The sequence below is a fragment of the Dipodomys merriami genome, unplaced genomic scaffold (assembly GCF_024711535.1).
Source record: "Dipodomys merriami isolate MVZ:Mamm:240054 unplaced genomic scaffold, mDipMer1.0.p SCAF_3, whole genome shotgun sequence".
NCBI classification, from domain to species: Eukaryota; Metazoa; Chordata; class Mammalia; order Rodentia; family Heteromyidae; genus Dipodomys; species Dipodomys merriami.
In genome coordinates, this window is record NW_027204492.1 from 114,230,497 (window position 1) to 114,254,429 (window position 23,933).

A 23,933-nucleotide genomic window follows, 5' to 3' on the forward strand; every position below is an offset into this window, starting at 1 on the left:
GTGTACTATATACATATATATATACATATACACACATACACACACATACACACACAGTATTATTCCATTTATATAAAGTTAAAAAGCAGTTGCAGCCAATCTGTGACAAATGAGGCCAGGATATGGCTTTCTTGTTGAGTAGAAGTACTTGGACCAGGTAGTCTTTCTGGGTGGGGAAACTGCTAAGGTTTTGGTTTTGATCTGGATATGAGTTACATCATTTGTGACAATTTATTAAGTGTGTGCGCACACACACACACACACACACACACACACACACACACGTGCATATGTGCATGCTGGTACTGGGGGCTGGGCCTTGAACTTTGGCTTTACTTTTTCACTCAAGGCTGGTGTTCTACCATTTGAGCCACAGCTTTACTTCTGGCTTTTTGTTGGATAATTGGATGTAAGAGCTCATAGAGTCCTGGACTAGCTTTGAATCATAGTCCTCAGATCTTAGTTTCCTGAGTAACTAGGATTACAGGTGTGAACCAGCAGGGCCTGAGAAGTTGTGTGCGATTTTTGATATATACAAAATTCTATGGGTATACTACTTGAATAGGAGTTGGAAATATACAATTTAGATATTTCTGCCTTTAATGCTTTCCAAATTAGCTGGCAGCAGATAGCAACAGTGATTTAGGTGGCTCTGAGCTGGCCCAATTGCCTTGGCTCAGACCCTTCTAAAGGGAGCCTTGGCAGGCATCTAGGATGAGACTGGAGAACATTGAATGCTATGCAAAGATTTTTTACAGGACGTTGTTAAGGGATAAGACACATTCACAGAGCTGTGTGTAAAGATCACCTACAGACTTGTAAAATAAACAACAGTAAAGTATATAGGGAAGCAAAAACAAAAGCTTGAAGGATGTACTTCTAATGTAGCCATGGTTTGCCTTTCTTTTCTGTGTTTTTCAGTGTTTTCTGGAAAAAAAGTTTAAACCTCACAATTAGGTAACATTTTCCTTACAATAAAAAGTGACACAGAAGGAAAATACATTTTTAAAGGGATTATGGGTAAAGGATCTTGTCTTTGGCAATGTAATCATGTGTGAAGGGTATCATATTTTTAACCTCCCTAAGGAAGATACAGAAAGTATAAAATAACAAAACTCCATATAAGATAAAAATTCAGTATAGCAACTGGCAATGTTTGCTCTTGAGAAATAAAGACATGAATGCTATTTCTTTTGAAAAAGATAGGAAATTGCCAGTACTCTAATTGGACATTTCAAATTCCATTCTCCATTGCCTGTTACCGTACCATCTTCTTCACAGACCTTAACCACTTGAAGTGGGGGGGGGGATTGGACATGCTGATCAGACATAATGGAAAACGCCAGGAATATTCCACGACTTGACTGTAACTTAGAGGTGACCTACTCATCTCTTGGAAAGAACATTTCGGGGAAAGCTATCAGAGAAAGGTTAAGGCCTGTCACATGAAAGGATATATGTGCTATGGGAGGGGAGGCTATGAGGGGAAGACAGACAATCCCACAACCTGAGCCAACTGGATCACTCCCTCAGTGTTAATAGCTTACTGGGATTTGAAAACTACCATGAAAAATATGGTCCATTCAAAAATGCTCGAGAAATTGCCTTGGTGTAGAATTCAAAGCAAATTTTCTGGGTTGAAACCTCTGGTGAGAGATATAACTGAATTAGCAGGGAGCATGCAATTCTTGACATACCTCTCTCAAGAAGTTGGTTCTAGCCAAGACAGGAGGCTGAGATCTGAGGATCAAGGTTAGAAACCAGCCTGGTCAGAAAAGTCTGAGGGACTCTTATCTCCAATTAACTACCCCAAAGCTGGAAGTAGATGCATGGCTCAAGTGATTGAATTCCAATCTTGAGCAAAGAAGCTGAGGGACAGTGCCTGGGTCTGGAGTTCAAGCTCCAGGTCTGGCACACACAAAAAGAGTCTTTCATCGGGTATCTTGACAGAAATATCAGAATTTTTACACTTATCAATGAGAAGAGATTGACTGAAAGAATCTTGTCCTGAAGCCCCCCTATATTTGAAGATTTGAAATGCTGTGCACCATCTTTTGTTCCAACCCCCCCCCCTTCAGTGATCAAATTCATCCTATGAGCCTAAGCTGTTGTACTGACCTTGGCTGCAGGTTTTCCCAGTGTATCCTGGAAAACATCTACATTTGTTTGGTCCCACACACTCACCGAACTTGCATCCAGGTTCGCATACAGCTGTGAAAAACATAACAACAAAAAGATATCCTGGTGTTTAAAGAACAGAGGCAGTTGTCAGTGAAATAGCATACACCAAAGTCAGTTACCTTCTGCTTGGTGGAAAACTCATTGGGGCTTGTACAGTTTCCTCTGATTCCTCTTTCATTCATTTTCACCTTTCAGATACTGGACTTACCCTCGTAAATAAGATGGAACCCTCCTACCCATCATCCAACAAGTGCCAATTGAGTGTGCTGATTTGCGGAGCACTGCCACACCTTCAGCGATATTCAAAGACATTTTATAAAGCTCTTCCCCTTCGAGTCAGCCAGTTTTGCAGGGCAACGAAAGAGTCTGATCTGTAATGCCAGTTACTCAGGAAGATCAGTGTTCCAGGCTGCCCTGGGGGGAAAATGAGACTCTATCTGAAAAATAACCTAAAGCAAGAAGGTTTGGGGATTTGGCTCAAATGAAAGAGCATCAGACCACCAATATGAGGCCCTACATTCAAACCCCAATATTGCCAGAATGAAACAAAAAAGGAGTTTGGACAGAAGAGACCTCACAGTAAGCCGGAGGGAAGTGCTAACGTCCTCCCTCTTCCTTCTGTCTCTTGCCTCTAGTTCTTTGTTTTTTTGGCAAGCCAAACTTTGGGGGTGTACTTATCATTTCAGAGCTCCCTGTGGGATGAGGAGGAAGCTTAGACTTCTCTTGAAACAAGCTCTCTGCCTTGTTTCTTCCCTTGCTCCCTTTCTGCCCTGTAGATTTATAGAATTACTCTTAATGAAACAATTGCACAAACATTTCCTGATGCCAGATACAACATTAAAGTGTCTAAGAACATAGCTCTGATCATACCACATATTGCAGAGTTATCATGCAATTTTTATTGCCTCTTGACAGATGCTATAACTAAATGATCCCATTATGATCTGGTCTTCTTTTCCAGCTTTAATTTAAGCTGTCCCTGGACATAAACAACAGTAGATTGCCTACCATTCTCTAGATCTGTTTTTTGCTTTCTGCCTCTTTCTATGCGTTGCTACTCTCTCTCTCTTTGGAACATTGTTTCCCAAGTCTCCAATAATGGTTAATGTCCTTCCCATCTTTCCAGGGCTATGTGGCATGGCCTCTTCCAGAAGTCATCAGAGATTTCTCCAGTCACACTTGAAATTCCGCCCAACTGTGGGAATTCTACAGAATGTTGGTGGGCTTCTCCTGTGCAATTGATCAGTCTTTATCTTATTAAAAAACTCAAGCATGATTTGACTTTTATTCTCAACTTGTGTCTACTATTTGGTTTGAAGTTTGACAAGAACTTCCTCATAGTTCCTCCTGCAGAATCTCCTATAGTGTGAATCTACTACATCTGCAATTTTTTTTTCTTTTTGTAGTGCTGAGGATGGAATGCAGGCCTTCTTATATTCCAGGCAAGTGCTTTACCAGTAAGCAGCACTTCTAACTCTTGGATTTTTCAGACACATCTCATTATGTAGCCAAGAGATTGGTAGTCTCCTGCCTGCCCCTCCCAAGTAATGGGATTATAGCATGCACCGCCATACCTGGGGCAAATATTTTTGGTTAGTCAATATAGTATACAACTTTTAGTAGGGGGACATTTAATATCTCTGAATTAATCATAAGTGAGAACGTAGGGGACATTTTTCCTAGTAAAATCTTTCCACTTTAAGAGTCAAGAGTTAGAATTTAATTTCCAGTGTCTATTTTGTTATGGATATATACTTGGTGATGTAGCTTTAAGTTCAGATGTTAGAAAAATAAATCTCTTTCTAAGCCCCGAAGACCTCTGATTACTCCCTGGAAACTGATTTCCAACATGATCCAGACAGGAAAGCCCAGGATCAATGCCAAATAGTACATGGGAGAAATGGTGAATAATACCCTTGCTTTAAGGTCAAAGCTTCAGAAAGATGTTTTCAATTTACAGCAACTTGGGATCAGTGGCTTGGACAGCCAATCCACAGCAAAGAGAAATTCACTTTGTGTCTGTAGTGGCTAGAGACTGAAGCATGTGTTATATAGCCCAATTCTCTTGTTCAGCTCACTTGCAACCCCCTCCAATGCAGCTTTTCGTTAGGGAATTTTTTGTGGATAACTCTTTATTCCATCTCATTAAAATGACAAGAATTTTAAGGTTTATGATATGGAGGTGATCAGACTGTGCTTGGAACAGATTCAGATGGGGCAGAGGTCAAGAGCTGGAAAGCTCCAAGGGGGAGCAAGGGCCTTGAATGAAACAAAGAGTGAACAGATGAATGGAGGAGAAAAGTCTGTGTCTGATCATTCAGGCAAGTTGACATGTGCTCTCCTTCCTGTTCAGTCCACATTGTGGCTTAAAAATCAGAAACCCAGCAATCAAAGACTACTATTGTTATTTGATGCTTCAAGGGACATATGACTTTACTATCAGGAAAGACCATACATATCAGATAAGAACTAAGATCTAGATTTTAGAACAGCCATTGCAACTTAAAACCAAAATACTGAACTAGTAAAGTAGAGGTACCAAAACTCTCTAAAGCTTGCAAAATATGCATATTGAACAATTTGCCTCAACCCTCTGAGACTGTCTTTTATCTTGCTTCAAAATCATTCATGCTGGTAACATAGCTATACACTCCATGAAAGCACTGAAAATGGGATTGGCTGCATATACTGTGGCCAAACTGCTTTGATCCAGTTGAAGAATAGCTTGTGCAGAAATCCAAAGCTGCTTGCCCTCATTTATTTACCAATGGCATTCAGGGTCTTACAAGTTTTATGGTAGTAGTTGTTGAGTTCATGTGACTGTAAGCAAGATTTCAAATCATGTGTTACACATGGATTTTGCCCCTTTCCTCTTGACTGACTTCAAATAAAATGTGTTATGTTGTATCTAGAGAAAGAAAAAAAAGACATTTTTAATGCTCCTATCACCTGGTGCTTTAAAGGACAGAATTCTGTGTTGAGAGTTGTTAGCCCTTTCTGAATCAATGGTACTTAATGAGATGACTATTTTTTCTGTGTGCCAGGTAATAAGCACACTCTTTTAATTCTTCTGCTATGGATTTTCTGATCGATGTTGCAGAGGAGGAACTGCAGCCTTAGTGGGATTACCTAGCTTGCCCAAGCTCACTCACATTGGTTTAGTTCACAATGCTCTTGATCATGACATTATGCATCCAGTCAGGGTAAGGATCTAGCCATCATTTTAACTTATACAGGTTCTATGAGGGAACCACTCTAATATTCTTTGTCTGAGTATACGAAGAATACCATATAGTTGCCAACACATCAGAAGGGATCTGTGATGGTATAAGATCTGTGTAGTATGGAACATGGATTTCAAATGTCAAGTGCTAACTTTACCTACCTATGGTCAATCTGAATAGTTTTGGGCCAGCCAAAGAGGAGGCGGTAAGGGCAGGAACAGACAAACAAGAAGAAGGTAGGTAGCACTGTTATTCCTAATATAGCAATTGATTGATTGATTGATTGATTGATTGATGATTGTCAGTCACAGGGCTTGACCTCATAACCTGAGTGCTGTCCATGGGCTTTTGTACTCAAAGCTACAGCTCCACCACTTTGAGCCACAATGCCACTTCTGGTTTTCTGGTGGCTAAGTGGAGATAAGTGTCTCATGGACTTTCCTTCCCAGGATGGCTGTGAACCATGATCCTCAGATTTCAGCCTTCTGAGTAGCTAGGATTACAGGTGTGAACCACCGGCACCTAGCAGCATTTTATTTAAAAAAAAATTGTGTGTGCGTGTCTGTACCAGTCCTGGGGCTTGAACTCAGGGTCTGGGCACTGTTTCCTGAGTATTTTTGTTCAAGGATGGCACTCTACCACTGGAGCCACAGGTTCAATTACAGCTTTCTTGGTACTTTAATTAGAAATAAGAGTGTCATGAACTTTCCTGCCGTGGCTAGCTTCAACCTCTGATCCTTAGATGTCAGCATCCTGAACAGCCAGGATTACAGGCATAAGCCACTAGTGCCTGGCTTTAAATTATATTTTATTATCTTTTTTTTGTCTGTTATGGGGCTTGAACTCTGGGCCTGGGTGCTATCTCTCAGCTCTTCAGCTCAAGGTGAGCATGCTACCGCTTGAGCCACAGCACGATTTCGAGTTTTCTAGTGGTTTTATTGGAGATAAGAGTCTCAAGGACTTTCCTGCCTGGGCTGGCTTTGAACCGTGATTCTCAGATCTTAGCCTCCTGAGTAGCTAGGATTACAGGCGTGAGCCATCGGCACCTGGCAATATATTTTATTATCTTTAAGTTGCTGAACCAAGGGTGTGCAATTCAACATGTCAGTTCATGAGTACAATTCATCCCAATCAATATCACCCTAAAATAAGATACATGTTGTTATGTTATTATTGAATAAATAAGGGATGAAAATCAGGCACTGACTACCTGATGGGAAGATGGGGAAAGAGAGAAAAGATTCTTATTCAGAAGGGATGCATGTCTATTCGGGTGGCTTGGAGAAATGTAGATTTGATTTTTCTCTACTAAAAATATCGATTATTATGGAAAGTCACATAAAGCAAAATACAGCCAAATGCTAAGCTCATTACTTCTCTTCCTAATTTTCTTAAAACTACCAGAGGCCTTTCTCAGAGCTTGTAACACATCATCTGAGAAACTAAGTCCAAGGCAGATAATCTTACTTTTCAATCTATATAAAAGAATCATAAAATACTTAAAATACTTGTATTTGTTGTTGTTGTTGTTTTTTGGGGGGAGGGGTGGTCCAGTCGTGGGGCTCAACTCTGGGCCTGGGCGCTGTCCCTCAGCTCTTCAGCTCAAGGCTAGCACCCTACCACTTGAACCACAGCGCCACTTCCGGCTTTTTTTCTTTTTGCTTATGTGGTGCTGAGGAATCGAACCCAGGGCCTCATGCATGCAAGGCAAGCGCTCTACCACTGAGCCACCTTCCCAGCCCTTAAAATACTTGTATATGCATGTGTTTCCTGATACCATTTAGAAATAGATTTTTATGAATTTTAAAAATATGAGTAGCAAATCTCTAAGTTAAACAGCATATTTTAAGCTGTTGGCTCACACCTGAAGGCTGAGATCTGAAGATTGCGGTTTGAAGCCAGCCCAGGCAGGAAAGTTTGTGAGACTTTCATCTCCAACAAACTATGCAGAAAAAGCCAGAGCACTGTGCCTCAATTAGTAGAGTGCTAGCCTTGAGCACGAAGAGGCTTAGAGACAGAGCCTAGGCCCTGGACTGGCAAAAAGGCATCTTTTTTGTAATCAAAGCCTATTGGTTGAGTAAGTAATAATCAAGTTCACATTTTACTGGAAATCAATTGGAAAAACTGCAATTAATGACAAGAAATGTACCCATTACCTGTGCAACTGTAACCCCTCTGTACATCACCTTGACAATAAAATTAAATTTAAAAAAGGAATTAATTGGCCTGTTTTGGCCCATCTCAGTTTCTTCAGATTAAAAAAACAAATCAAAACAAACAATACCGTTAAACTTAATAAGATAGTAAAAGAAATAATTGGTAAGGCAGTCTCCTAAAGTAAATCATATCTAAGGTGTGATGGTATTAGCCACATACTGGGGGGGGAAGAGATCTCACTGAGAATGAGACCTTGGGTATTGATAATTATCCATGTCCTGACCCTGGGAAATCTCCTGGTGATTTGATGATGTGATTGTGGTGTTATAGCCCAAAACCAAAGAGCCTGACCCAAGTGCCAGGTGGTTTGAATTTTTATAAAAATTACCTTCACAGACTCCCTTGCTGTTCCTTTTCCAGCCATAGCAGCAGGCCAGTTTAGTTCCATAATGACACACCCCAGGCTGGCGTGCTGGGACTGACAACCCGTGATTCCTTGGACTGTGGATAAAGAACCACACATTAGTATTGGAAAAACAGAAAAGGTAATAGAGACTCCATACCTGATTCGTTTCAACAGCCTTGAAGTTAGTGATAGATTCCATTTTGAAAACCTGAATTATGAAACTGGCAGTCTCCACGCACCTTCCTTGCCAGCCTTCTTCAATAGCCTTGTTCATTTCCTCCTTCCTCAAGGTTAAAAGAGTTGAAATTGACTTATATAGTCTATAAAGTTAAGTTATAGGAAAGTGACTAAATATGTTTGCTTTCACACCCAGTACAGTGCCACTTATCCAATCTGCTCTGTATGGGCCCAGTGCCTCTCCAGTCTTGGCTCTATTTCAGTGCTGAGTGTGCTGATGTGACTAACTGGCCATGAGGTTTGGGCCCAGACAAGAACTCTGTGCTTTTACTTCATTGGCCACCTGGGAACCATCAAAAAGCCTAGAATCACTATGGACAGATAAGAATTGGTGATTTTTCTGCCAAATCATCTCACGTTTCAGAGGAGAAAACTTCAGAGCCATAGAGTAGAAAGAGGCCTGTTCCCCACAGAACCAGGTACCTGGGACTCCAGACCAGGGCTTGCTCTCATTCCTCACAGCCTCCTGGAAACAAAATCTGCTAAACTCGATTGAGCAGGAGTCAGCAAACATTTTCTCTAAAGAGGCAGATGGCATACATTGGGGGACTCTGAGGCTCATAAGGTGCTTGTCCACATACAAAAGCATCCATTGGCCACAGTAAACAGATAGGCATAACTAGCCCAATAGAACTTTATATAGACAGCGAAATTTGAAGTTAATATGTTTTTCATGTGTTATGACATGGTATTTTGATGAATTCTTGAATATTTAGAAATGTAAAAATTGGCCTTAGCTCATAGGCTAAGTAAGGACAACCTAGCTTTAGTTTCAGGGTGGTAGCTTTCTGACCCTCTGATTTAGAGGTCTAAAGAGTGTCCCCCAGAAACTACATTAAGTAATACAGATGGGGGATGAAGCTCTTTGCTTGCTTTTCAACTTAAAGTCATAGTCTTGACCGGGGTTGCTCTCAGACTGGAAGAAAAAATTCACTTCGTGTATTTTATGGAGGGCTGTCGTTGACATTTCTCATGCATATTAAACGTGCTATAAAAATGTTTCCTGGCTCTTTAATAGAAAAAAAATGCACCTTTTACCAGGTGCTTTCTGCAGCAGGACTGCATTTTATGCTAGTTAATAATATCTTAGGGAAGGTCACAGAGTTGGACAACCCTGTGAGTTTCACTCAGTGTCTGCTTCTCTTACAAACTTGTTTCTCAGTTAAGAGCTATAAGGATACAGTTTGCGAGCACACAATGCAAGGATGATTTTATTGTTTGCTTATTTTGGAAGGGCACTCTTTTTTTATTGTAAAAATAAATTCCCAAGCCATTTCAGTCAGTCACTTAGGAAAAGGGTTTCTCAACCTCTGTGTGACTTATACTTCAGATTAGACAATTCTTTGTTGTTGGGGGCTGTCTCATACAGTGTAGGCTGTTTAGCAGCATTCCTGGCCTCTGTCTAAAGAAGCCAGCAGTACACATCCCTCCAGTTATGACAATCAGAAATGACTCCAGGTATTGCAAAACCTTTCTTGGATGGCAAACTGATCTCCCATTAAAACGGAAACATCTATTGAGCATTTGCTGTGTTCCAAACACTTACTTAGGCACATGGAATAATGGGAAAGTTTTGTCATCTTGAACACTAGTCAAGCACTCTTCATTACTGAATTACATTAAAAAGCCCAAGAAAGAGCTTTGACTGAGAAATAGTGCAGCTACCTATCATGATCTACTGTATATATTGCTAACAATTCTACAAGGGATAATCATGATCTTGGCCATAGTCTACACATAATTACAATGTCCAAAGAAGCAGCCATGGATTACTAGACAGGAAAGTGTGCTGTACAAATAAATGGTATCCCAAACACTATGATGTCCTCCCAAATTTTATTTTATATTAATGTTTGCAAAATTAAGACATAAATCACATAACATAAAATGACCATTTTAAAGATTGTTTTTAAGGTTGTTTGATATCATTTTCCTTCAGAAAAAAATACTATGATGGCAGCACTTCAGATAATGGACTGGAAAGAGGCATATTGGGAGCAGGGATATCAGTTGGCTCAGAAGACAGATTCTGGTTCTTTGCAGTGGAGTGAGGTAAGCAGAAATGGATGGGTTCTGGGTGGAACCAAAAAAAAACCAAAACAACCCCATGGTAATGGATTAGAGTTGCTCATTCACTTATTCATTCAACAATGATTTATTGACTATCTATAATGTTTCAAATCCTGGGTTAGTTTCCAGCCATCACCAACAAAAAGAGAAATACAATCATTGTCTTCATTGAGCTTGAATTCTACTCAGTTGGGTGTAGAATGTGGGAGAATGCAAATGGTAGAGCGCTGTTTCTGGAATGAGGACTAGTGATGGAGGAATATGTTAAGAAGTAGAGTAATGATGAGTTGGTTTGGGCCCATGTGGATTTAGAGTGATCATTGGCAGATGATATAAAGGAGACAAGTAGAAAGTTGGATAGTTGGACTTTGACAACAATGACTACTGTAACAAGTTGCTTTTATGAATGCAAGTCAGATTAGTGATATTAGATATGTTGAGAGGGGAGCCCGTGAAACTAGCACCAGTGGCTCACACCTACAATCCTAGCTATTGGGGAGGTTGAGATTATGAGGATCAAAGTTCAAAACCAGGCAGGCAGGAAAGTCCTTGAGACCATTATCTCCAAGAAGTCACCCAAAAGCTGGAAATGGAACTGTGGTACAAGTAGTACAGTGCTAGCCTTGAGGGAAAAAATACACTAAGGGACAATGCCCAGGCTCTGAGTTCAAGACCCAGTACTGGCACACACAAAATGTGATGCTGAATTTTATACTTCAACATAGGAACTATACCAAAAGGATGCGTTCTTAGGAGCTAGAGAAAGATAGAGTAGTGGCTAGGTTGGGATGGGTGGGTGAGGGATTTTCTGGGAGAGAGGAAACTGGAATGAATGGTGTGATGGAGAGGGGGCAGGGAGATAAGCAGGAGAAGGAAAGACAATGACTGTGTCTATGAGAAACAGTTTGTCCACCCCGAAGGTTCCAGAGAGCTATGAGGGGTTTCCAAGCAGTGAGAAATAGAGATTTTGCAATATATGCAACAACCTTCACAGATTTAAAGAGAGTTCAATAGCCTCCAACTAGATTTCTGAAATGGTTAGATATGAAGCTACACAAAAAACAGATGGAGATTTGTTGAAATCTGATATTATTTAAAAGACTAATTAGAAGCCATCCTACGATCTCTAGTACAGGTGGCCAAGCGTATTTCCTATGTCCTCGTCAAATTCAATTAGCTTGGATTGCCAAGAATACCTCCCGGGGTTAGCAAAAAGTTGAAAGTTACCAGAAGATGAAATCCATGCACTGTTTGCACATGACCACAGCTCTCCAGAGAGATCCTTTCTTTCAAGCTTTATTACTTTCACATGCCTGCCTTCAGGTGAAAAGGCGAACCTAAGAAATCTGAGGTGGATTGATTTCTCCCAAGCCATCATTTTTGATGTTGTACAAAGTGTCACTTATAAAACTCTCCAAAGTGTTAATGAGTGACACTTGGGTCATCAAAAACTTGTGAATAAAGTAATATTCCTTATCCATAACAAGAAATTCCTTCAAATGCACCTTAGAATAACAGCTCTGTTGGAAGGTATCAGAATTTTGTTATCAAATCTAGTCTTAATTGCATTGGTTTAAAAATATATGAGCCAAGTTGCTCACCTTGAGCTGAAGAGCTGAGGGACAGCGCCCAGGCCCAGAGTTCAAAACCCATGACTGGCAAAAAATAATATATATACAGTGGCTCATGCCTTTAATCTTTGCTACTCAGGAGGCTAAGATCTGGAGGACTGAGGTTTAAAGCCATCCAGAGCAGAAATGTCAGTGAGACTTCATCTCCAAAAAAATTAGCAAGAAGCTGGACTAGAGGCATGGCTCAAGTGGTAGAGTGGCAGCCAAGCAAGCAAGTTAGCTCAGCAAGTGAGAGATCCTGAGTTCAAACCCTATATGGGGGAGGGGGGTGGGAGTTGTGTAAGAATCAACTCATATTTGAGAATTATAAAATGGATTTGGATAGAGAATTGAACAAATCAAAGCATACCAGTTCTACCCCTGACAGCTCTGTGATTACATGTTCTATGCACATTTCCTGGAGGAGATCAGGCAGCTTGAATCAGAACTCTAGGAAAAACCAGCAGAGGAACAAGGGCCATAAATAAGCCACACGCCTTGTAAGTGATAGGCGTGAGGTCCATGTATTCACCCAATTTTGAGAGCTGGCTTCAAAGGGCCAGCCACAACTGAGATTTCACTGGCTTAATCATCAAATTCTACATCTGGACATGAAAAAGGGAAATTAGTTTAAAGGGGAAAATGATTAGTAGATAGAATTGCTAATACTTAACTTGTTGATTTGTAGATGCTGGAGAAAATTGATTTATTACACCAAGAACTCAGTTTTGTGTTCTATGTTGCCATTTTTAAAATACACACATGCAACGATTTCAACATTTTAGATTAAAAAGAAAAATAATTATTAAATAATTATTAAAATGTTTGCTTAAGTTGAAACAATATGGTCCAAGGGAAGGAAGAAATCCAGCACACATAAGCATGGCTTCAATATATTATTTTATAAAAAATATTAAAAATATAAAAAATAATTAGAAAAAAGTTTTAACTTTTATTTCTACAGAGCTCTCAAAGGATTTTCCAAGGAAATGTAAGCAAATGATCAGGATTATTTTGCCAGCAATCTCTGCTTGCTCTTTGCTCTGATTTTGTACTCACTCCTTAGCTTTTCCATCACTAATTTGATAGTTCTTCTTTAATTCCTGGTGGTGAGTATTATGGATAATGAAGTTGCAATTTTCTATGCTATATATGACCAAGTCTCTGTGACTTCATAGATACTTGAAGAATTGACTGATCATGGAAGAAAGGTTAAGTGCTCACCAAACCCATGTCTATATCTCCTGAATTCACAACTATATTATATTTCGCAACTACCTGTTAGTTAGGTGAGGTCATGTGACTGGCAAGGCTCAGTGAATTGGGAATAGATGGAATCCAGGGTACCTCCAGGCCAGGTTCATAAGGTTCCTATGAGATTCCTCTCTCTTCTCATCAATCCATTGAATAAAAGGAATGTTTGGAGATGAAGGAAGATGGTGTTCAAAGATAGAGGGAGGCTGGCCCCAGGGAAGGCATGTGGTAGAGTCTTTCACTTTTACTCTCAGCCAGGGAAAGACATATGCTTCTACTGTGTTCAGTCACTGAGATTTTGAGGTAGTTTGATGTTGTAGCCTATCATTACCCACAGTAATATTTAAAAAGCCATTTCTTGCCCTAAAGTGAACTATTCATTGTTTCTTCCTTATATGAACCTACTTGTATAAAAACCTTATGAAGAAATGAGTAGAAATTGCAGTTGCTTTCATATTTGTGAGGCATCCATTTTTTTTAATGTGTGCACTTGGACCAGTCCACTCTGCAATTGCATAGATGATAGTTAAAGCATAATATCATCCATTGGAATTTAGGAGATGACATCAATGAGCTTTTTAGGCATTTGGCTGGATTGATCCAACCTCATGGAGCCTGATAAAAACTCAGGTGATGATACAAAGAACTTTATCAACCTAGAAGGTCTGATCTTAGATTAAATCAATCTCACCAGCATCCCCTGCCACCTTGGGAGGGCTAAATGGCTGGTCAGCTTTGTCTCTTTCCTTCCCCTCTCCAGCTCTCTGTAAATAATGGTTGACATATAAAAGACCGGGCATTCAGTTCTGAAGCATTGTAAGTGATCAAGTCTGTGTTGAGAGAAGGCCTGAGCTGAAGGAGTCTTTGCTATATGTTGATTTGCCAGAGTTCCTTTAATGAATTAGGCAGCTTGCTTCCTCCATTGATCCAATTAATCAGAAAATCACTGTCTCTACAGCTGAAGTTAATTTAAACACATTCCATGTGTTGCGTAAGTAGTATAGTATTTCTGCATAGGATTCCTTATTTTCTGTGAAAATATATTGTGCCAGAATTCTTAGTATGCTTGTTTATGGTCTGATTCCAGGAAACTTCATGATATTCTCCAAGACAAATGGAGAAGCTAAACCTCTTCTGTTGATGTTTAACTATATTTAAATATTTCCATACAAATAAAAATGTTTTTTTTTATAAATGGGGACAACATGGTACAGTCATAAGGTTTGCTTGTTACTGACTTTTTTTTTTGTCAGTTGTGGGGCTTGAACTCAGGGCAGGGGGCTGTCCCTGAGCTCTTTTACTCAAGGAAAGCACTACCACTTTTAGTCACAGTTCCACTTTCAGTTTTTAAGAGGTTAACTGGAGATAAGAGTCTCAGGAGGACTTTTCTGCCTGGGCTGGCTTCAAACCATGATCCTCAGATCTCAGCCTTCTGAGTAGCTAGGATTACAGGTGGGAGCTACCTGTTCCTGGTTGATTTTTTTTTAGGTTTTTACTTTTTGTCACAGCTCCCAGTGTTACATGTTCATTCTCCCTAACTAGTTAGAATTAATTGTGGCCTCCATCTTTAAGAGACAGAATGCAAGTCCAATTAGTCCAGGGATACTCAGAGAATCTCACTCTCTCTGATGTGGAAGGGATTTAAGAACAAGAGTCCAGGAAAGGCCTGCAGATCTAAAGTATGTTTATGATTGAAATGGATACTCCAGGACCTGGAAGTATTTTCAGCAGGTTATGGAACACACAGTGTTAGGATCTCTAAACAAATGTGATGTAATGGTTCATCCTCTTAATTTTAAGGTATCTATATAGATTTTAATCTAATATATGGGTTAGCCAATGGGATATCAACTAATTTTTGCCATGATGAAACTATATGCAGTACTGATCCCTCTGGACAAAACACTATATTTGATTGAAAGTGATTTAATTATCCTTGGATGATGACATGACCTTTAAATCTGCCACTTGTTTACTGTAAGATCCTGGGCAAATCATGTAAACATCCTCATGCCATCTGTAGAACTGGAGGTGCGATCTGTAGTTTACATTTGACATTGTAAATGGCTCTTTCATATGTATATATATATGTATGTATTCTCCCCTCATATTACTGGGATTTGAACTCACGGTCTTGTACTTGTCTAACTTATTTAAGTTACGTGCTAAGCTGGAGCTCTACCACTTGAGTCATACCTCTAACCTGGCTTTTTGGCTGGTTATTTTGAAGACAGAGTCTCACAGACTTTTCTGCCTTAGCTGGCTTCAAATTTCAATCCTCTGAATCTCAGCATTCCCAGTAGCTAGGCTTAAAGGTGTGAGCCACTGGCTTCTGGCTTCAAACCCTTTACAAAATAATGACATAGGGGGCTGGCAATGTGGCTTAGTGGTAGAGTGCCTGCCTAGCACGCATGAGGTCCTAGGTTCAACTCCTTGGTACCATATAAACAGAACAAAAAATAAAAGAAATACAATTTAAAAAATAATGACATAGACATTCAGAAAAAGATGTTATCTCTCAATTTCACTTCTGTGACACATGGTACAGAACTAAGTTTAGGTCAATGGGATGTAAGCAGATGTACCATGAACAACTTCTCAGATATGGTTGTAAAGCAAGCAGGGTTGGTCTTCTTTCCTGCTATTTCCAAACACATCCTGGAATGCGGAGATGTTTGTTGGAGCTCAAGAAGCCACTTTAGACCATGCAGGGAAAGTCTTCTGGTGGAATCCAAAAGTGATCGTAAACAAGTTTCTGATTCCACGGAGTGCTATGAGAGCTCAATTACTCATACCTAGGTGCAAGAGAAATATAGGTCTACCTTGCTTAAGAACCCCAATGTCATCTGACCTGTGAGGCTCAGTTTTCAGTTCATATGTGACAGAAAATCCAGATCAAGTGAATTTTGTTCTTTGGCTTCATGAGGTTTCTATCTTTTCTGAGCTTATTGTTTTCTAGGACTGCCATGACAAAGTACCATTGGGTGACTTCAACAACTGAAATGAATTTTCTCACAGTTCTGGAGGCTAGAAGTCCAAGGTCAAAGTGTAGCTAGGCTTAGTTTCATTCAAGGCCGCACTTCCTTGGTTTGTTGATGGTCTTCTCCCTGTGTCCTTGCAGTTGTTCTTCTGTGTATGGCTATGCCAAACCTCCTCACTTATAGGGTCCCTAGTCCTTTGGATAAGGGCTTACAGAGTGATCTCACTTTGAACTTGTCTCATTAAGATCTCATAGTTACATTTTGATTTGCTAGGATTTTTGGTTTCAACACATGACCTTTTTTGGGGAGAGGGATGAATATAAGTTAGCAGCCCACATTACTTTTTTTTCCTTTTTTTTTTATAGCCCACATTACTTTAAGACATCTGTATGCCCTGCTACCACTGTCCTCACATAAGTTCCTATTCTAGAATTTGTCAGTAGGAACATAAACTCCTCATAGGTAGTTCCCTGTATTACCACAACAAAATGGTTGCATTGTGGTATATGGCCAGCCTCATTTCCTGATCTCTAAGAGCTCTCTCTGTTGGCAAATGTCAGTTCTGCCTGAAAGTACAGACAGTCCTTTCCCCAAACCTCTCAATTAATGACTGATAGGAGAATATCCCAGCTCCATTGTTTTCAGGAAGAAAAACTCTGAGGCTCATGTCCAGCTGTTCCCTAATTTCTTAGCAGTGTTCATTTACAGTGATAACTTTTTTCTTTTTCTATAATTCTTTCATTGCCATACTTACCCTCTCTCTGACCAGAGCTTCCTAATATCACCTTAATGCTGGTACCTATGTATGTCCACCCCCACCCCTGCCTAGCATCCTGGTGAAATCCCAGGCTATAGGCACAAACTAATAAGCACCCAGATAGCCTTCCCTACATGGGGGCAGGAGGGGCTGGAGAACTAGGAATCAAATAGAAAGGGCTCCAAAGAGAGTTATGTCAATGTCCAACCTGAAAGTTACCTGTCAAAATCATAGGTAGAGTCTGGAGTTTGCTTCTGAGAAAATGCAAACTTACAGAGGGAAGATAGTGGTGTTTAGAGGAGGAACACTTGTTCTAAACTATTTCCTTGATTGCATTGGATTAGTGAAGCTGAACAGGATTATTAGTGACAATGTGTGAACAAATACTTCATTAAAAATATCAGGTTTTCCTGCATTAAATTTCCTGAGGAAATAAACTTGGAAAATTGGAACATCACTAGACTTAATACCCAAGACCAAGTCACTGCAATTCATAAGAAGTTGCCTACTTTCTTCAAGGTTTGCTGTTCCTTTATCAAATGGACATAATACCAATTTCTTTTTTTTTTTGTCGGGTGTGGGGCTTGAACTTTGGGCCTGAGCGCTGTCCCTCAGCTCTTCAGCTCAAGGCTAGTGCTCTACCACTTGAGCCACAGCACCACTTCCGACCTAACACCAATTTCTTGGGGTTGTTGAGAGAACTGGTTGAAATAATGTTGAAAAGGGCTTCTGTAGGGCTGGGTAATGGCTCAAATGGTACAGGACATATCCAGAAAGCAAGAGGTCTTCAGTTTAAACCCCAGAACCACAAGAAATAAAGAAATGAAAGGATTATCACAGGGTAGGGTCTCAGTAGCTGTTGAATGTGAATATGGTTTGTGAAGACTAGACAGTATGCTCACATTTTAATGTTTATGTCACCATTACTTATGGATATAAATCAAATATAAATAAGACTTTGTTACTATCTAAGCTAATGAAATGAACTATGGAAATGGGGTCACTCAGAGTGACTTCTATAGTTACATGTTCCATGATTACTATTTCCCAGAAACACTAGACTTTTGGGTATAACCCTACAAATCTGATTTTAAGCATAAATAGATGAATGATATGACAAGTCAAAAACAGTAAAATCATATATAAAATGAAATCCAGCCCTTAAAAATAAGAACAACAGACTTAAAACTCAAATTTCCTATCCTATGGAAGGTTTAATAATATCTCCTCTAACCTAAAGATGGCCAAATCCAAATCCCTGAGATCTGGTAATGTTACTTTACATGTGAAGGGTTTTGGAGATGTTGATCAAGTTAAGCATTGTAAGATGAGACTATCCTGGATATAATCAGAAGGAGGAAAACCTAGAAGAATCAGAGAGAAAGGAAAGTGAAGACGAGATCTGAGTGATGTGGCCACAAGCTAAGGTTAGCTGGAAGCTGGAAGAAACAAGGAATGGGCCCCCCCCCCCCCCACACACACTGAGCCTCCAGAAGGACCTAAGACCTTACTCACCTCACTTAAACTTGCAGTTTAAACTTCCAGAATTATCAGATGATAAATTTGTATCCTATTAGGTCATGAAGTTTGTGAAGTTTGTGGTAAATTGTTATTATGACACTTCCTTACTATAGCTTTGAGAAGAATCATTTCTTCACATAATATATCGTCTTATTTAAATGAACTCCAAGAAATGAAAACAAGAGGTTTTAAAAATTGTACTGTTTACAGTTCTTTCCCCCTTTGGTTTATTCCCTTTTGTTGCTGTTTTTTTTATTTCTGTACCCTCTGTCTTGTATATATGTTTAACTGATTTAGGGAGGGGAAGGGGAAACACAGAAATGCTGGAACAAAGGGTGAACCAATTCAGCAGGAATACTCACTAGACATTATGTTGGAAATGAACTCTACACCTTGGGGGAGACAGGGATTGGGAGGGGAAAAACAGGGAGAAAATGAGGGAGTGGGTAACACTGTTCAAAAAGAAATGTACTCATTACCTGACTTATGTAACTGTAACCTCTCTGTATATCATTCTTACAATAATTTTTTAAAAAGAAAAATATATGGTCTGAAGTAAGGAAATCTCTCTGTATGAACCAAGACTTTCCCTCATGTCTCACATTATTTTCATTAGAACAACAGAGAAAAAAATATGATGGAAATGTTGTAAGAGTTTGCTACAAACTTTAATCTCAAGAATAGAAAAGTTGAGAGAGCCTACTTATGTTTTTTGCCCAAGGCAAAAAAGATTACAGTTAGGTCTCTTGGAGTACTAGAAATAGAGCTCAGACCAATGTTCTATATCCACGCTGTCCACTAGCAATTAATAGCCACATATGGCATGCAAAATTTTCTAGTAGCCACATATTTTTAACTGTGAAAGAAATGAAGGGCCAGGCCTGATGGGAAATATTTACAATCTCAGATATCTGGGAAGTGAAGAACAGGAGGATCATGGTTCAAGATCAACCTGGCAAAAAGTGAGATAATATCTGAACTAACAAGCTGGTTAGCATCTGTAATCTTAGCTACACATGAAGGATAGATAGAAGAATTTCAGGCCCACAGAGAGTCTCATGAAAAAATAAGAGCCCTCATCTGAAAAATGATTAAGGCAAAAAAGGGTTGGGGGTGTGTGTGGCACATAGGGGGGACTACAACATGCAGGAGGCAAAAATAAACTAAGAATAAATGAAACTAATTGTGATAACATTTTGTCCACTGCTGTATATATACACTGCTACTGTCTCAACATGCAATCATTATAAAATAATTAGGTAGACTTTTCCTGCTGTTTGCATGCTAAGTCTTGAAATTCCAATGTGTATTTTACATGTATAGTACATTTGACTTAGGTTAGCCACTTCACATGCACTCAACAACCACCATATTTGCTAGAGTAGACACTGAAGATCTAGGTCCTGTAAATATTCAAAGGTCATAAAACAGAGGGCGTAAAAAGGTATAAGGCAAATCAAATCTGATGCATGAGAGCAGGTGCATGCATGCAGCTAATGAATGATTCATTGGTGAATGTTAATTGTCCCTTATACAGCGAGTATAGTTTAAGTGCTGTACCATTTCCTAGGTCACAAAATCATGGTACAGCATTTCACTGCAAAACATTTAATGCATATACTAAAGCTATGTCCCAGCCATAGTTTTTCCTATAAATAGAAAATAACTAGTAGACATTTTTCTTCTCTTTTTTTCTTTTTTGCTTTTGCAGTGAGTGCTCTATCTTCTATGGAAATTAAGGTGGAAACTGGAGTTAATTAAACATCATTCCTGGGCAGTTCTCGAAGAGCTGACCACTTGACATTTCCAAGCACATGCAGCAGATAATAAACATACAAGCTCACTAACCTAACAGTGTATAAAGAAACCACATTTCACATCTTGAAAAGTGTGGAATGGCAGAATCCGGACATTGATTTTTCAGGCTAATATTCCTTAGTTCCTCAGGAGGGCTTTTCAGCTTTTAGTTTGGTGGCACTTTGAAAATGGAGCTCCTGGAGGTCACAGTTTGCCCGCCACTAAAGAACTATTAGTCTCACCTCCACACCGCCCTTAGCCTTTCTCAAATGGGTCTTCTAGCAAGACAAGACCCTCCAATGTTCAAGGAAAATGTGATTATGAGCACATTGCATCTGCTTACATTTTTTATGATGGGAAAGAAATTGAACCTCACGATCACACGCTGTAAGAACCTGGTTTGAGGTTAGCTCTGTTTGAATTTCAAAATCCCTTAATACCATAGCCAACTTTGATGAAAGATTTCTTTCCCTTTAAGTTAAATAAAGTCAATCAGGACCACCATTAAGAAGTCTGAACCAAACCCAGGCTTTTATCCTCATCTCCCCAGAAATCAGAACTAAAAAAAAAAAAATCTCACTCAGCTGTGAGTGATTTTACTCCCCAGGGAATTTAGGGCAATATCCGGAGAACTTTTTACATTGTCACAACTTGCCTGGGGGATGGGCGATACTGTCAGAGTGGTTACTGGCATATAATGGGTAGATGCTGGGGATATTGCAGAACATCCCATGGTTCATAACACAGTCCCCCCTCCCCCCCACAATGATGTAGCCCAACACTAAAGGTCAAAGGCACCTCAGTGAGAAACAGCACTGTAGCACACACCCAAGGAGGTAGCCGGATATCACACCCACAAGACCAAGAGACCCTTTCTAGTGGCTCTTCCCCAAAAGTTTGCCAACTGCGTTGGTGGAGAGGAGTGCCACTCGGCCACAGTATCTTGCATCCTTGGCTCCACTGCTTATTTGCTATGCCTCTTTGGGCAAGTCACTTGACCTGTCTGTGCTTCATTTTCTGCCTCTACAACACAGGGATGATAACAGTCCCCCCACAGCTTGGTTAGTTGTGGGTGGGTTCATAGTCCTGCCACATGCCTGATCTACAGGAAGCACTATGTGTGTTTACTAAGTGGCTTTGCTTTGCAGATGGGGTGGGGGGGGAGGGGCGAGGGGCGGGAGTAGATAAAAATGTTTCGGGGCTCAGAAGAGCTATGCGTCCATAAGGAAGCGGCATAACAAGGGTGAAAATCCTCTCACCTGACAACCACGTCTTTTTGTTTCAGTTGATCAACCTTAATGAGGAGCCAAGGGAGGAAAGCAGCCCAGCTTTTCCTTGGCTCAACTCAACAACAATGAAACCATTCGTTGTACCATCCCCAGTTTCTTGTCCTTTCCCAATACAAACAGCGACCCACAACCAGTTGGCGCCCTCTGGATACAATGGAAAACACCAAACTTCACACTCTCCCGCCCCCCTTCCCCAGGGGGACCGTTACACACGCGGGGAGGGGTCCCCACAACAGACATCCACAGAGCACTGAGTCCTTACAGACCCCTCAGCTGATGCACAATCTCCACACACACACACACACACACACACACACACACACACACACACACACACACACACACACACACACACACACACACACACACACACACACACACACACACACACACACACACACACACCCGAGCGCCAGGCCAGGTGCAGCCAGCTGATGCGGAGGCAATTGCTTTGCAAAGCCTGGGCCCAAGGGGCACCGAGAGGGGAGCGCGTGGGCGCCCCCAAAGCCTGGCATCGCTGTGGAATCGAGTCTCAGCACGCTCAGGCACCCAAGCGCTCAGCCCTGCACGCGCGATTACCTGGTGGGCCAAGGGTCAAATCGAAGAGCCTCAGAAGGGAGAGTTGAAGCCTGAGGGGCAAGGGGCCAGCTCCATACTCACCTGGCCGCAATCCCGAATCCACCTGCCACCCAGGGGAGCAGTAGCGGGAGCATGAGGCCCCAGGGCGGAGGCATGTTCTTCTAGCCAAGCCTCTCTCCTGCCTGCTGCGCCGGCGCCTGCGGGGATCCGGGACCCAGAGGGACGTCGCCTCCTCTCTTCTCAGCCCTCCGCGGTTGCGACCGCTTTTGAGGGGCGCTCGCGGGTGCGATTGACCCGACGGAGGGGGCGCCCTGGCGAAGCGCGCCGCCGCGGCTCTGGTGCGCACGAAGGGGGCCCGGGTGAGCGAGGGAGGGCGGGGCGGCGGTGCAACATCTGGCCGGGACCCGCCTCCAGCCAGCACGACCCGTGAGTCCTCGGCACTCTGTGCACTCAGAAACGTTTCTAGCCGCCTCATCTGGCTTCACGCTCGTCGGGGGTCAGGCTTCATTGCCACGGTGTTCAGATAGGAGACATGCTGCGGTGGTACTTAGTTGAGCGCCAGGGCTTACTGGAAAAGCCAAGGGTTCGGTTCCTAATGACACGATCATCTTTTCCTTGCATTCAGGTGTTCCTACTTGGCCAAGGTTTCTTTCGGCAACTACAAAGCATGGGATGCTAGAGGTGAAAGGTCAAGTCTGGCACAACTTTGTCCTTTGCTGAGTGACCTCTCGTGGTCGTTGACAACAGCTCACTTCCATGGGATCCGCAGATGATATTGTAATAGAGGGTCAGCAATGGCAGAAACGGGGCATACTGATCAGGCTAACTTCTTTGGGGTCTTGATATTCTCAGTTCTGATTTGTTCTTCCTCTCCCAGCATCCATCCTTTCTGGGATGCTTCTTGGTGGGGCAGATTCTATGATCACACAACATGGCTTTGGACTTGACCAGGGGATTTGCTTTGGCTGGTAGTATGAGGGTGAAGTTAAACCGTGCTAGTTCCAAGCCTAGGCCTTAAGACACCTGAGCTTTTTTAATTTTTATTTTTATCCTGGCTATGAGAAGACCCTGTGTTAGTTATATTAGTGGCCCAGAGAACATGAAGAATCTCTGGAACCAAGCTACCTGGTCCATCTAACCCGCAGAGCTTGGGCTTGAAGCCGGGCTGCTCAGTGAAGCCTAGTGGATACTAGCCAACTTGCTCAACCATAGATGAGCTGAGCTAAGCAGGTGCTGCCAAGCTACTGATGATCTAATCTTACACAGTGGTAGCGCCCTAACACACCTGTGACTGAGGCTAGCAATAAGATGAAGGAATGTAGAGAAACACAATTGGTCTTGATTGTAAATGTGATAGCTTGATTCTTAGTTTATGGTCTTATGCTTTCATTTTGGCCAGTGAAATGTGAGACATAATGGGGAAGATTTTATGTGTGTGTGTGTGTCATTACTGTGGTCCAAACTCAGGGCCTGGGCACTGTCTGTCCCTTAGCTTTTTTGCTCAAGTCTGGCACTCTGCCACTTGAGCATTTTGGTAGTCACTTGGTGCTAAGGGTCTCACGGAGTTTCCTGTCTCTGCTGGTTTCAAACCACTATCCTCAGAGCTCAGCCTCCTAAGTAGGCTCACAGGTATGATCCACTGGCACCAGGCTGCCTTCTTATTCTGGAGTAGAATCTTGCATCGATATTTATTCGTTGGTTTGTAGTTTCAGTTCCAGCATTTTGACACTGTTTGTTTTTGTTTTTCAGGTTTATGGAGGTGATAAACACTATATATAACAAGTCACTTTGGGGAAGGTCAGACACTCCTTGGCCAGCCTGCCTATTATTCCTTGGGGGAGCTGTGGACAAAGAAGCTGTCAAGTGAGAC

The 23,933-nt window shown here is 41.3% G+C and overlaps 1 protein-coding gene across 1 annotated transcript in view; it reads right to left on the reverse strand.

Annotated features, from left to right (window-relative positions):
- The window catches only part of Egfl6 (EGF like domain multiple 6), a 46,757-nt gene extending 24,455 nt beyond the window's left edge, over positions 1-22,302 (reverse strand). The window contains exons 1-3 of the mRNA XM_070040863.1: positions 22,145-22,302; positions 7,951-8,063; positions 2,119-2,211 (exon numbers count right to left, since the gene is read on the reverse strand). Of these exons, the coding sequence (XP_069896964.1) occupies positions 2,119-2,211; positions 7,951-8,063; positions 22,145-22,218 (280 nt within the window). The 5' untranslated portion in view covers positions 22,219-22,302. The remainder of the gene's footprint in view (positions 1-2,118; positions 2,212-7,950; positions 8,064-22,144) is intronic.
- Positions 22,303-23,933: the final 1,631 nt, after the last annotated feature.